This window comes from Halictus rubicundus, chromosome 11, assembly GCF_050948215.1.
Source record: "Halictus rubicundus isolate RS-2024b chromosome 11, iyHalRubi1_principal, whole genome shotgun sequence".
Classification (NCBI taxonomy): domain Eukaryota; kingdom Metazoa; phylum Arthropoda; class Insecta; order Hymenoptera; family Halictidae; genus Halictus; species Halictus rubicundus.
The window spans coordinates 7,659,587-7,671,242 of NC_135159.1; the positions used below are offsets into that span (position 1 = coordinate 7,659,587).

General features: G+C 33.0%; 3 protein-coding genes across 10 annotated transcripts; 2 read left to right on the forward strand and 1 right to left on the reverse strand.

The window, feature by feature from the left end:
• Window positions 1–33: 33 nt before the first annotated feature.
• Window positions 34–2,931, forward strand: Stas (Transmembrane protein stas). Its single transcript, XM_076796629.1, has 4 exons — window positions 34–139; window positions 826–937; window positions 1,004–1,132; window positions 1,209–2,931. The coding sequence occupies exons 1-4, from the start codon at window positions 106–108 to the stop codon at window positions 1,714–1,716; spliced, it is 783 nt and encodes a 260-aa protein (XP_076652744.1). The 5' UTR covers window positions 34–105; the 3' UTR covers window positions 1,717–2,931.
• On the reverse strand, window positions 2,465–7,040 carry LOC143359017 (piggyBac transposable element-derived protein 4). Of its 5 annotated transcripts, none has more exons than XM_076796624.1 (6): window positions 6,992–7,040; window positions 5,722–6,859; window positions 3,496–3,757; window positions 3,220–3,427; window positions 2,975–3,104; window positions 2,465–2,871 (listed from the first exon to the last, which is right to left on the reverse strand). In XM_076796624.1, the coding sequence occupies exons 2-6, from the start codon at window positions 6,575–6,577 to the stop codon at window positions 2,780–2,782; spliced, it is 1,548 nt and encodes a 515-aa protein (XP_076652739.1). In that variant the 5' UTR covers window positions 6,578–6,859; window positions 6,992–7,040; the 3' UTR covers window positions 2,465–2,779. The 5 variants fall into 5 exon arrangements, with proteins under 5 accessions (XP_076652739.1, XP_076652742.1, XP_076652741.1 ...); XM_076796627.1 differs by lacking the exons at window positions 5,722–6,859; window positions 6,992–7,040 and adding exons at window positions 3,969–4,298; window positions 4,410–4,588; XM_076796626.1 differs by lacking the exons at window positions 5,722–6,859; window positions 6,992–7,040 and adding an exon at window positions 3,969–4,588.
• Window positions 4,762–8,930, forward strand: Mtssb (mitochondrial single stranded DNA-binding protein). 4 transcript variants are annotated; one of them, XM_076796630.1, is made up of 5 exons: window positions 4,762–4,815; window positions 7,343–7,498; window positions 7,585–7,660; window positions 8,155–8,274; window positions 8,608–8,930. In XM_076796630.1, the coding sequence occupies exons 2-5, from the start codon at window positions 7,487–7,489 to the stop codon at window positions 8,829–8,831; spliced, it is 432 nt and encodes a 143-aa protein (XP_076652745.1). In that variant the 5' UTR covers window positions 4,762–4,815; window positions 7,343–7,486; the 3' UTR covers window positions 8,832–8,930. The 4 variants fall into 4 exon arrangements, with proteins under 4 accessions (XP_076652745.1, XP_076652748.1, XP_076652747.1 ...); XM_076796633.1 differs by lacking the exon at window positions 4,762–4,815 and having other exon boundaries at window positions 7,133–7,498; window positions 8,626–8,930; XM_076796632.1 differs by lacking the exon at window positions 4,762–4,815 and having other exon boundaries at window positions 7,133–7,498; window positions 8,155–8,268.
• The last annotated feature ends 2,726 nt before the right edge of the window (window positions 8,931–11,656 follow it).

The following is an 11,656-nucleotide window of genomic DNA, read 5'->3' on the forward strand; positions in this document are numbered from 1 at the left end:
TTTTTAATAAGAAAATTACGTACTATCTGCATAGTTCCTTTTACTTTGGCGCCATCTTGAATTTTCGAGTAATTTATTTGCAGAGAGAAAACTGACGGTCTAGGAATGAACGTGGAAACTAGAATAAGGCAAAATGCCGGTAAGATCACGTTTTTTTTTAATGTATTTTACCAGCAATAAATCTACTTTTGTTGTTTTCGAATGATTTGCAACTGTCATTATCTCGCCAAATTACATTCAAAATTTGACCGTGAACAATTATCATGTTATCAGTATATTATCGATAACTGCACCAAAAAATTCCATCTCATCTGTATATATATATATACCTTTTTATCACTTTGTATTATAAAAATTATTTTCGATAGTATGACAATACAAATTCTGAAAATCCTAACCTCTAAAACTAATGTTGAGTTTTAATAATAAAAATATAAGCTTTTCTTTAGTAACTGTAAAATTGTTAAATTCCTCGCATGGTAATTAGCTTTATCACCAAGTTTCATTCATTAATCATTGTAGAAATCTTCAATAACATTTCTTAAATAACCTCAAAACATAACATTACATTTTTACAGTGTCTAAACATACACTTAATAACAAATTAGAATGAAAGTTACGTACAATACCAGTACCAGTACCATTCTGACAATAAATGAAACTCAAAATTTATATAAATAAATGTAAATAATATTATATCGTAAATGCTAACCTAGATTGAGTTGGCATTAATCAACATGTATTTAAATCTTTGTTTCACACAGTTTTTGTGTTGAAAAATTTTAACTCTGTAACAATTAAACCATGGCTTATATGTGTTTGCAGATTCCCCAAAACAGGAATCTACTAGACAAGCTCTCCTAACAGTTGCAGTCATCTTTTTCACATCGTTATCAGCTTTGTTCTATGTGTACACTAGTTTCCCTGAGCTCGCAGAGTAAGAAAAAAAAAACAGAAATTTTGACTTAGATACATATTTAACTTTATATTTTTTTTCTTACAGAAATGAGCAACAACACATGAAACTTCCATTACACATTGAAGATGCCAAAAATCTTGGCAAACTGTTAGGTCGATACAAGGATCTCTATTATTTCCAAGTACTGGCTGGAGTGTTTACGACCTATATTTTGTATCCTTCAAAGTATAATTGCCTTAATTCACTTTTTGAACTCATTTAACAGTAATTTCCTTAATAATAGCTTTAGCTTGCAAACTTTTGCAATTCCTGGTTCTATTTTCCTATCAATCCTCTCAGGATTTCTCTTTCCATTCCCACTAGCATTATTTTTAGTGTGCAGCTGCAGTGCGATAGGAGCCTCCCTGTGCTACCTTTTATCGTCACTGTTAGGACGTAAATTACTTTTCAAATATTTTCCTGTGAAAGCAAGGGAGTGGACGCAGACAGTGAAAAAGCATAGACATAATCTGTTTAATTATATGCTCTTTCTGCGGATGACACCATTGCTGCCGAACTGGTTTATCAACCTTGCCAGCCCAATAATCGGAGTGCCTCTGACACCTTTTATTTTAGGCACGTTCTTTGGAGTGGCTCCACCATCCTTCGTAGCAATACAAGCTGGTCAAACACTACAGAATCTGACTTCTTCGACTGATGCCTGGTCATGGCACAGTATTCTAATTTTGTGTGTGTTTGCTGTGCTATCACTAGTACCTGTTCTATTTAAGCAAAAACTGCAAGAGAAGTTAGACTAAACTTTAGGAAAGAATTTGCATATTCTAAGTGTGTGGTGCGCTGTAAGGAAAATATTGAAGCTTAATTTAGTCTTAATTCTGTTGTCGACTTGATTTTATATGACTCAAGGTTTCATTGTTAAAGTTATGAGACATTCCTAAGTTTGAAATGAAAGTTCAAATTTATAGTGATAATTAAGAGGTTCAGTGGAAATTTTATATAAATGCAAAGCATTCTTCCCATCTTGAGCAGCTGAAATACTTATTATTGATAAGCAATTTTGATCTTATTACTTTTTAAACAAATTCGAAGTCGTCAAATTGATCTAGATATTTTAAATTTGTTTTTATAGCAACAAGTTACGCTTATGTTCCATCTAATATATCTATATAATTATTATCTTACAATTAAGAAGATTTGGAGTATCTAGAAATTATCGCTTCGTTAAAAAGTTTATTTTTTAATATTAAAAATTATGAATATTTTGATAACTTCGACGTACCAGAAATCTCGAACGACATGACCATAAGAAAAATTGCTTACCAAAGCATTTACCTTTTTAAATATAATTATATTTTTATCAATAATAAGCAAAACGTTTAATAAGGAACTTTCCCACTGAACCCCTCAATTGCTGGACTTGTGAATTAGAAATGAAAAATAGTATTATATATTCCAATTTTGCAATGAATTTAGTGCTGTTATGTTTCTTTTAATTTTTTCTATAATTTTCTATCGGTAATGTGAATTGTTTAATTTTTTGATCGATTGTTTGTTGAAAGATGTGAATCTATGAAAACTGCACAAACTCAGTTCAAATGGCCATTATACAGAGTGAACCATTTAAACCGAATCACTCGAATTTTTTCGAAACTGTTAGATCGGTTCAAACGGGTCACCCTGTACAACTTTTATTATACATTTAATCTTTATTTATAAAATATTGCACAGAAATATTTATTTATTACGAAGCTTATTTTACTTAATAAGAGCATAGGAAGAAGGTGAAACACATTATACATTTATAGAAAAATTCCTAGCGATGTAATTATACAAAACGATTTTTTCGTTTCTGTAAAATATTTAACAAAAGGAAATTAAGTAATTGATGGAAGTACTAGTTGAATTCGATGCAGGTAGGCTAACTGGGCGCCAATACCACCAATTGTACCATACTGAAACCGAATGAAGTGTAATTTTGATCGGATGTAAATAAATGTTGAAAATTACAACAATGACGATGGAAAGTACTTTCATTATTCAATTTAGTATACGTACGTATTTTCCCAGGTGTTAGTAAAATCGTGAAAGATACACATGACCCTGTACACTCTAGACTTGCTACCATTTTTATCAATCTTGCACCAGATGTGCATCTTATTACCACATTGCTGCACTCAGGATTTGGCTGCCATTTAAAAAATATAATTAATTTCAAAAATAATTCTACAAAATTAAATACTTTTTTTATTTGAGAATAGGCAACTGAATAATTTTTTCTACAAACGAAATGTTGAAATTACCAAAGTATATGGTGGAGATTTTGGTTCATCGATGATAACAAACTTTTCTGTGCTCTGTTCCCACCAAGTTGGTGTGTCGACAGGCACAGGGAACAATTTTCTCAAAATTCTTCCCGCTGTCATACGATTGACTCTCCACGTAATGTGATCATCCAAGTTATGTGATGGATATGAATCAATTTTGCTTTCCATAACATCTCTAATATGCCTAAAATAACATTTATGTTTAAAAGATAGTAATTTTCAGATTGTTAACAGTGATTATGACTTTATTACTTATACGTATGATTGTTAGAGTATATTTTCATTGCATCTCTCTCAAATGTATCACAATTTTCCCAGAATAATTTTTTTAGATGTTTAAAATGAATTTCGGAGAAATTTTCAGTTTTTGTATAAGGCATTCCAGGATTGAAGGACCTGGGTATACTATGGCCAGTTAGATCAGGCACGAATTTTACTACGCTACAGGGCCAGCAATCAATGTCATTCACATAGAAGTATGGGTTTTCCAAAATGCACCATTCATCGTAAAATTCTGGAAAGAATTTAACTTATGTAGAATTTAATTTATATTTGATATTGTTGATGAATTGAGAATTTTATTTTAGAAAATTAGTATATAATTATTATTATTATAGTTACAAAAACTGTACTAGATCGAAGGATAATGTCTGAAACTTTTTTAAAATAAAAACCATTTAAATACAGTATAATACAGTATTGCTACAGTTATGACATAGTCGTACCAGATAAAGAAGGATAATGCTGAACTACGGGCACAGCTATTTTTCGGAGCAAGTTTAAGCCTGGATAAATGGAATTTTGCAAATTTCGCATTATCATAACTGAAATAAAACGTCGGTCGAAGAAAATAAGGCATACTATTACGATTAACAAAATTATAATTGTTAATTTTGTGCAACAGGATGGGCCACGTTGTGTTTTTTTCATTTCAAGGATGCGAAACGAATTTTCCAACATTTTGTCGATTTCTTCTTCAGGAATATCGTTTTCCCGTGCTTTTTGACGTATTTCTTCCAATTTGGTTTTATATAATTTCAAATTCACCATTTTCGCTAAATATAATATATAATTGATAGAAATGTATGAATTCTAACTGCATTTACAGAAATTTAAAATAGGCAATAATTGAAAATAATCTTCACATGTCGAGAATTTTGAAATACTTATTTCGAATCGTAATGCGCATGTATTTCTGGAACAGGTAACAACACAACCACGTGCCAATGACAGTCTGTCCCACGGTGTAACACCGTGGACTATACAGTGTGTAGAGTGTAGAGTCTGCACGGATTATGGATCACGGTGTAAGAAAGTGGTTTGTTCCGGTATCTACTAATGGAATCATCAGTCATTTATGTACATGTCTACATATATGCGGAGCACGAATTAGGGGGAAAAAGTTACCCTCTCCTTGCCGGTACTATATAGAGTGGGAGAACAAGTCTTGATCTGGCGACACTGCTGCTACAACTGCTTTTGCAAGATGTTTGGGAAGCAACTATGGATCGATTCGTCCGTGAACAAAGATGATTTATTATTTGGAAGTGAATATTGAATCAGTAACAATTTGTAAATAAATTCTTAGTTTAAATTCTTAATGAATTGGATAAAAACTCGCAGAAAATTAGTAATCTTCAACCGTATGATATTTTTCGAAACAACATGGTACATGTAACGCAACTCGACATTTTTTGCACTCCCACGTTGTTTCACTGCGTTTCTTATTTTTTGTACATACTTTACAAGCTCTTGATGGCTTTTGTTTCAACGGCGTGGAATCTATATGTTTGGGAAAATGACCCCAATGTTGCGCGTGCAGTCTCAGTGGTGTGTCTCCGTTCGTTAGTTGTCTCCGTGTTTTATAATCTTGTGACGGCACGTTTTTTAATAACGCTTCTGCTATTTCTAATCTATATTCAGTGTAATTCTGTTTCTTTACTACATTGACCTTTTTGTACAGAATGTACGAGTTAAAAAGTGCCATATCAAATATGTAAAAGAAAATTTTTCGGTACCCTTTCATGTGCTTTCTCATAACAGGGAAGCACGCCAGTATCCGATCTTGGCGATCAATACCAATCATTCCCATGTTGTAGTCAACAACAGATTTTGGTTTGAAAGTAGGATTTAAGCGACATCCATATTGCTCGGTCATTTCTACACTTTCATGTTTTGTAGAAATGATGTGGACGTCACGTTTGTCCTTCCACTTCAATGCTAATATGCCATTGCAGCTTCTCATTCTGCATTCCCCTTTCTTTAACTTTGCCGTAATAAAATCTCTCGGCATTTTTTTTCTATCAGTACGTACCGTGCCGACGGCATTTGTTTTATTTTTAGCTAAAGTTAAAAACAGTTTCGGCGAAGAATATCTATCATCTAGGTACAAAGTGTGACCTTCATGTAACACTGATTGTGATAGCTTCATGACAACACTTTCGGACGCACTGTCATCAGGATTTTTTTTATTATTACCCGAATATATTTGAAAATCATAGCAATAACTTGATGCTGACTCGCACAGTTTAGAAAATTTTATCCCGAATCTCGTCCTTTTCGAGGGACTAAATTGTTTAGAAGACACGCGTCCCTTAAATGTCATTAGCGATTCATATATGGCGATGTCGTCTTCCATTACATATACTTCTTTAAATTTTTTATTGAAAAAGTTTATCACGGGATTTACTTTACGTAATTTATCCATATTGTCGGTCGTATCGTTATTTGAAAAATGCAGAAACCTAGTTATTTGCAAAAATCTTTGCAACGGCATAGTTTTCCTGAATATTGGCGTTTCTATAACAGCTCTTTTAGACCAGTTCATTTGAATATTTGGCTTCTTAACTTGAGCCATTATTATACATAATGCAAAGTATATTTTTATTTCGTTACAATCTACAGGGGTCCATGACTCGTCAATTTTTCTTCTTTCATTTTCATTGATTATTGTTCGTTCTGCGTACCGATTCGTTTCCGTGACAATATTTTCCCAAAACACATTGTCAAACATTATATCGAAAACGTCTAACTCTCTTTTGCTTTCACCTAACTGGTCTAAAATTGCTACTCGTATGCCAGGAGTCTGCGTATACTTCCAGATCTTTGGTTTATTATTTTCTTCTTTCCAAAACCATCGCTCCGATAATTGACGATTGATCAATTCATCATCGGTATCATCTTCAGTGATTAATTGTTTTGGACGTTTTCGTACAGGAGACACAATATTGCTACTGTCACTATTATTATCAGAAGTATCTACCAAATTACTATCCCCGATAAAAGCACACTTCTCACTGCCATCATCGGTACTAAATTTTCTTTTTGATGCCATGATAGGTATACGGGTTACGAGGGTATTGCAACGTGTGAATATAACGAAGAATCACACGTAACTAAAATGAGAATACATCAAGCACAGTTGAACCACGAACCTGACCCGTGTTGTTTACGTTTGGTCCGATCGATGCACCATGAGTCAGGCTCGTATTGTTTACATTTGGTTCGATCGAATTACCACGAGTCAGACTCGTGTTTCTTATTATTGTCCCGAATTTCTTACCACGAGTCTCACTCGATATTATAGGTTAAGTTGCCCCAACACCAGGGATTTATACTGAAATATAAAATATCAGAATTACATCGGTATACAGAGTATTTTCCTCCTATTAGCCTCTTATTGCTCATACGAGTTTTTATTATAATAATACGATAATGTCCCTAAAGTAGCCGTCACGAGAGAACATACCCGTTTCAGGTCAGAAGATATTGGGGGCGCTGCGAGCCTGCGAGTATACGCGGTAAAACAAAAGTACGGATGAAATGTACTTTTATAGAACGAATAGAATGCACTATAGAGTGAAACGGCACGAATAGAATGCACTATAGAATGAAACGGCACGAATAGAATGCACTATAGAATGAAACGGTACGAATTTTCTGCTAGATCCAGTGAATCGAAAGTTGTTTTGAAATCTTTAAATTAGATATACTACGTTTAATTAAAATTAAAATTGCGATTAAAATAATAAGATATAAATATGGAAAAATTTAGAAAGGATGAAAAATATAGAAAATTACAAAATAAAGTCGGTTTTAGGCAAACAATATTATCGTGTTTGAGGGCAAAGTGCTCATTCCCTCCAGAAGAGGTCGTCTAAGTCTACAACACGTGTTTCAGAGAACGCTTCCCTGTAGTTTGATTTTGTTGCACAATTTTTACTGTTATTAATTATAGTTCACAATGTTTCGAAACGTAAGTATCAGTCTTCCATATCATAATATATAAATTCAATTTAATCATGCTGTGTAAATCTTTGAAAATATTTTTTATGAATTCAGGTTATATCGAAAAAGGTGCAAGGTATTTTAGGAGTTAATTGCAAACAAATGTGTACAGAAGTGAAATTAGAAAAAAGTAAGTAATTAACAATATAACTAATACAATTATATTACGAACTGTTCAAATTGTTAGGAATTAAATCAATTGGAATTTTTGCGAAAATTGCACATTAACATAACTTGTCACACATATTGTTAACGTCATTGTTTTCTGGTGAATTTCCGGAATAATATTTACAGAAAAATGTTATTTATTTGTATACAAACAGATTGGGATGATAGATACAACAATACAACACTTGTCTCTTTGACCTATTCTTCTAACTCCGGTAGTTTTAAAAATATTCAGTGAGATTAGTGCCTACTTTTATTAAATATGACTGATGAAAAAACGTGTGACAGTTTTACTGGCTTTCAAAGTATTATTAAAATCCACCGATAGTACCCCTATAGTCCCCTTGTAAGAATACTCTACTATTGCATTGCTAATATATCTAATTTAAAACATAGTAGAAAGCTTTTTTGTGAATAGTCAAATTAAACCAAATTAAACATTTTTTAAATTTGCAGCAATTAATCAGATTACACTGTTGGGTAGAGTTGGAAACGATCCACAGAAAAAAGGCAATGACGAACACCCTCTTGTCACGTTCTCCCTTGCAACACACAGTAATTATAAATATGGTAATGGTGAGTTACATAAAATTATTAATTGCAATTAAATGAGCTTACTCTTTGGACGCAAGTACCTTGTAATTAACTTTTCATCACTGGTTGTCATTTAACATGTACTCTTATCCATATTCTGTGAGTCCGCGTGCCAGTGATGGAAGGTTAGAATATCAAAGAGAAAAGAAAAAAGTCTATTCTAAAAATGTTGTTTACTTGAAGATCTAGTAGAACGACCTAAAGACAAATTCTTCTTACATAAACTGTTCCTTAGTAAATTCTCTCTAAATAAGATATTTATTACATATTTGAATTGAACTTTACATGGTTCACCAGTTTTCCAAAATTTTGTAGATTCAAACAATATTGCAGGAGACTTTATGCAAAAAACCGACTGGCACAAGGTATGCGTTTTCAAGCCAATGCTGCGAGAGACAGTTACAAACTATTTGAAAAGAGGACAGAGGATACTGGTCATGGGAAGGATCAGTTATGGTGAATTTAAAGACTCAGATGGTCAGGCCAAATACAGCACGGCGGTGATAGCAGATGAAATCGTATTCTTCCAGACGCAATAAGACAAATACTTTTTTACATTAATTTTGTAAGGACTTCTTTCTTTTAATAAAGTATTCTTAAGAGTAGTTTGTAAATAATAAAGAACTTGTACCTTTTAACACTGTTGTTTCTTTTTAACACTTATATCCATTGAATTGAATATTCTATTTTTAAACTTATTCTCACCAAATTAATGAGAAAATGTTTCAAAACTATTGTTTTTGGTGGTTTGTTAGAGGGGGGTGTAGTAAATTGACCTCAAGAGGTTTGCTTAATAAGTAAATAAATCTCTATTTACACGTTACTCTTTCATTTGCAATGAGTTACACGATAAACGATCAATATTCGCCTAAAATTGTACAGTTTCAATTTATACAGGATCTGTAAAAAGAAACGAAATATATAAACTTTCTTGGGGAATCGGAAAAAAATGATGATGTTTGTGTGTGTCTCAAGAGGGTACAGGAGCCCTCAATGAATATCGACGCCCCTTAGAAATCTACGGTACATGCGTGTGTATGTGTATCGTGTCCGCACACATGCACAGTATATTATTAAGGACTTGCGACAGCCCAAATTTAAATCACTGTATGGGAGAAATTTCCAAGTTTCAAAAAATTTTTCTGAATTTCGTTATTCTTAAAATTGCGAGAAAAAAATGCAGGAAAATTTGCAGTACACTGATACTACTATGTATACCCACTCTATGTAGCAACCGGTACAAGCTTGTTATAAATATAATTATAAATTGGTACGATTTATTTGACAGAGTTGATAAAGGACAATTCTGCGATCACGATTTGGGCTGCTACGTTTAAGAACACAATCCGTGTATGTGTGTGTCTCTGTGTGAGTGTATCGTTTAATATATTTATAATATAAATCGTTCTCTCATGAAAATTATATATACACGAAACAAAAGTTTTTCTATGTATTCGCCATGTGTTACAATAAAAACTTCACGGAGATCACAGTATACAAATAGCCAAATACAACTTTCTCCATTTATAAATCTCTTGTTTTACTAATACGCTTGTCATTCTCACCCTCCCCCCAATCTTTTCACCTCGAACTTATTAAGGGGACTGTACATGTCATGCAGAGTTGTGCAATAATTAATGCAATTAACGACTAACAATTTTATTATCAATTGCAACTAACAATTAAATTTTCAATTCAACTTGTAATCGCAACTGACTAGTATTTCATCATTAATTGAATTAATTGGCAGGCATTTAATCATTAATTAAATTAATGATTAATTATTCAAGTTGTCTTTGCCTTGCAATAATTAATTATCAATAATTATAATTATTAACCGACGACTAACATCATCCATCGAAATTTTAAAAGGTTATTTAATCATATAGGCTTTTTGATTAATTAATTAGAAAATTATTGTTACAGTAGTCTTTGAACCCCCTTGCTACATAATTTCCTTCACGGTTAAAATGATTAGAATTTCATCTTTATAACTATTGATATACCAAAATAAAAGAAGTATGCTTTGATTGAAAGTAATGGAATAACTTTTATACCTTATAGATTTTGTTAGAAATCTTTGGCACGAGGCTCACTCTAAGCTAAGGGGTTAATCATTAACTGAATTAATTAACAATTTTGAATTGGATTTGATTAATTAGAATTTTCTTGGCCGCGAAATATAGTAATTATGATAATTAATTATTAACAACTAATTTTGTTATTAGAGATTTTTGACGACTAATTATTTAATCGCAATCATCGATCAATCGAATTACAAATCTTTAACGATTAATGCCCAACTCCGATGTCATATTATGCACTGCCATAAACAATGCAGTGTCGATAGCCGCGCGTGCGACGAACCGTAACGTTTTAACGATTAGGCACGATTCACACAACCGCTTCGACCAATCGTGTCGATTCGTCGCACGATTTATCGTGACGTACATTACCCCCTTTACGCTCACATTCATACTAATCAACAACGTTCACACATTCTCCCCTTAATGTCTTCGAGTCTTATGCAAAAATACGATCTTAAGACCTGTTTTTCTAGTCGTACACGCGCCTTCGGTCCCTAGTTACATTTCTCTGTCCTTTTTTATGGTTTTTCCCCCTTTTTTTGTTATGTTCGCTTTGAAAGTCTAGGATCCGTTGGCGAGGAATGTGAGCCACAATCGCATCGACAACGAACATAGAAATTTCGAATATAAATTTCTCTTCGGTAGTAAAATATATATATATAATATATATAGAGATTTATTTATACATAAATTTATATTCATATATATTTATATATATAACTCTGGCCCCGAATTCCATAAAACTCTTTTCTCCTCTCCTCGTTTTATTTATTTTATTTGCTTACGTTTTTTTGTCGCTTCATAGAGTCCACTATACATATACCGCGTTTTCCATTTTTTTTTCTCTCTTTCACTCTCTCTCTCTTCTTTTATAGTTCGTCAACATACCCGCAACGATCTACACACTTACGGTGTGTCGCGTCGACGAAAAATGGTCGTGTTGCTTTTTCGTCCTCGTTCGCAGACAACCGACTAAACGCTGTCACTCATACGTTAAATTACCGACGATACTAGATTGGCACAACTGAGTTGGTGCGACGGGAAACCGGCGTTCTATAGTTTTATCGAATCCAGGTATTTACAGGATGGATCTCGTGTTTAGGAAGATCCTTCTCCAGGGGAACACATCGGCAAATCTTCATGGAACTTTGACAGGGAATTGCTCTAAAAAGTTACTAGACCATGTTCAGTCAAACATCTTACAAACTATTGGAGTTAGCGGGATGATGCAAATCGCAAATTTGTGTATCTTTGACAAGGAATCCACCTGCAGAAGT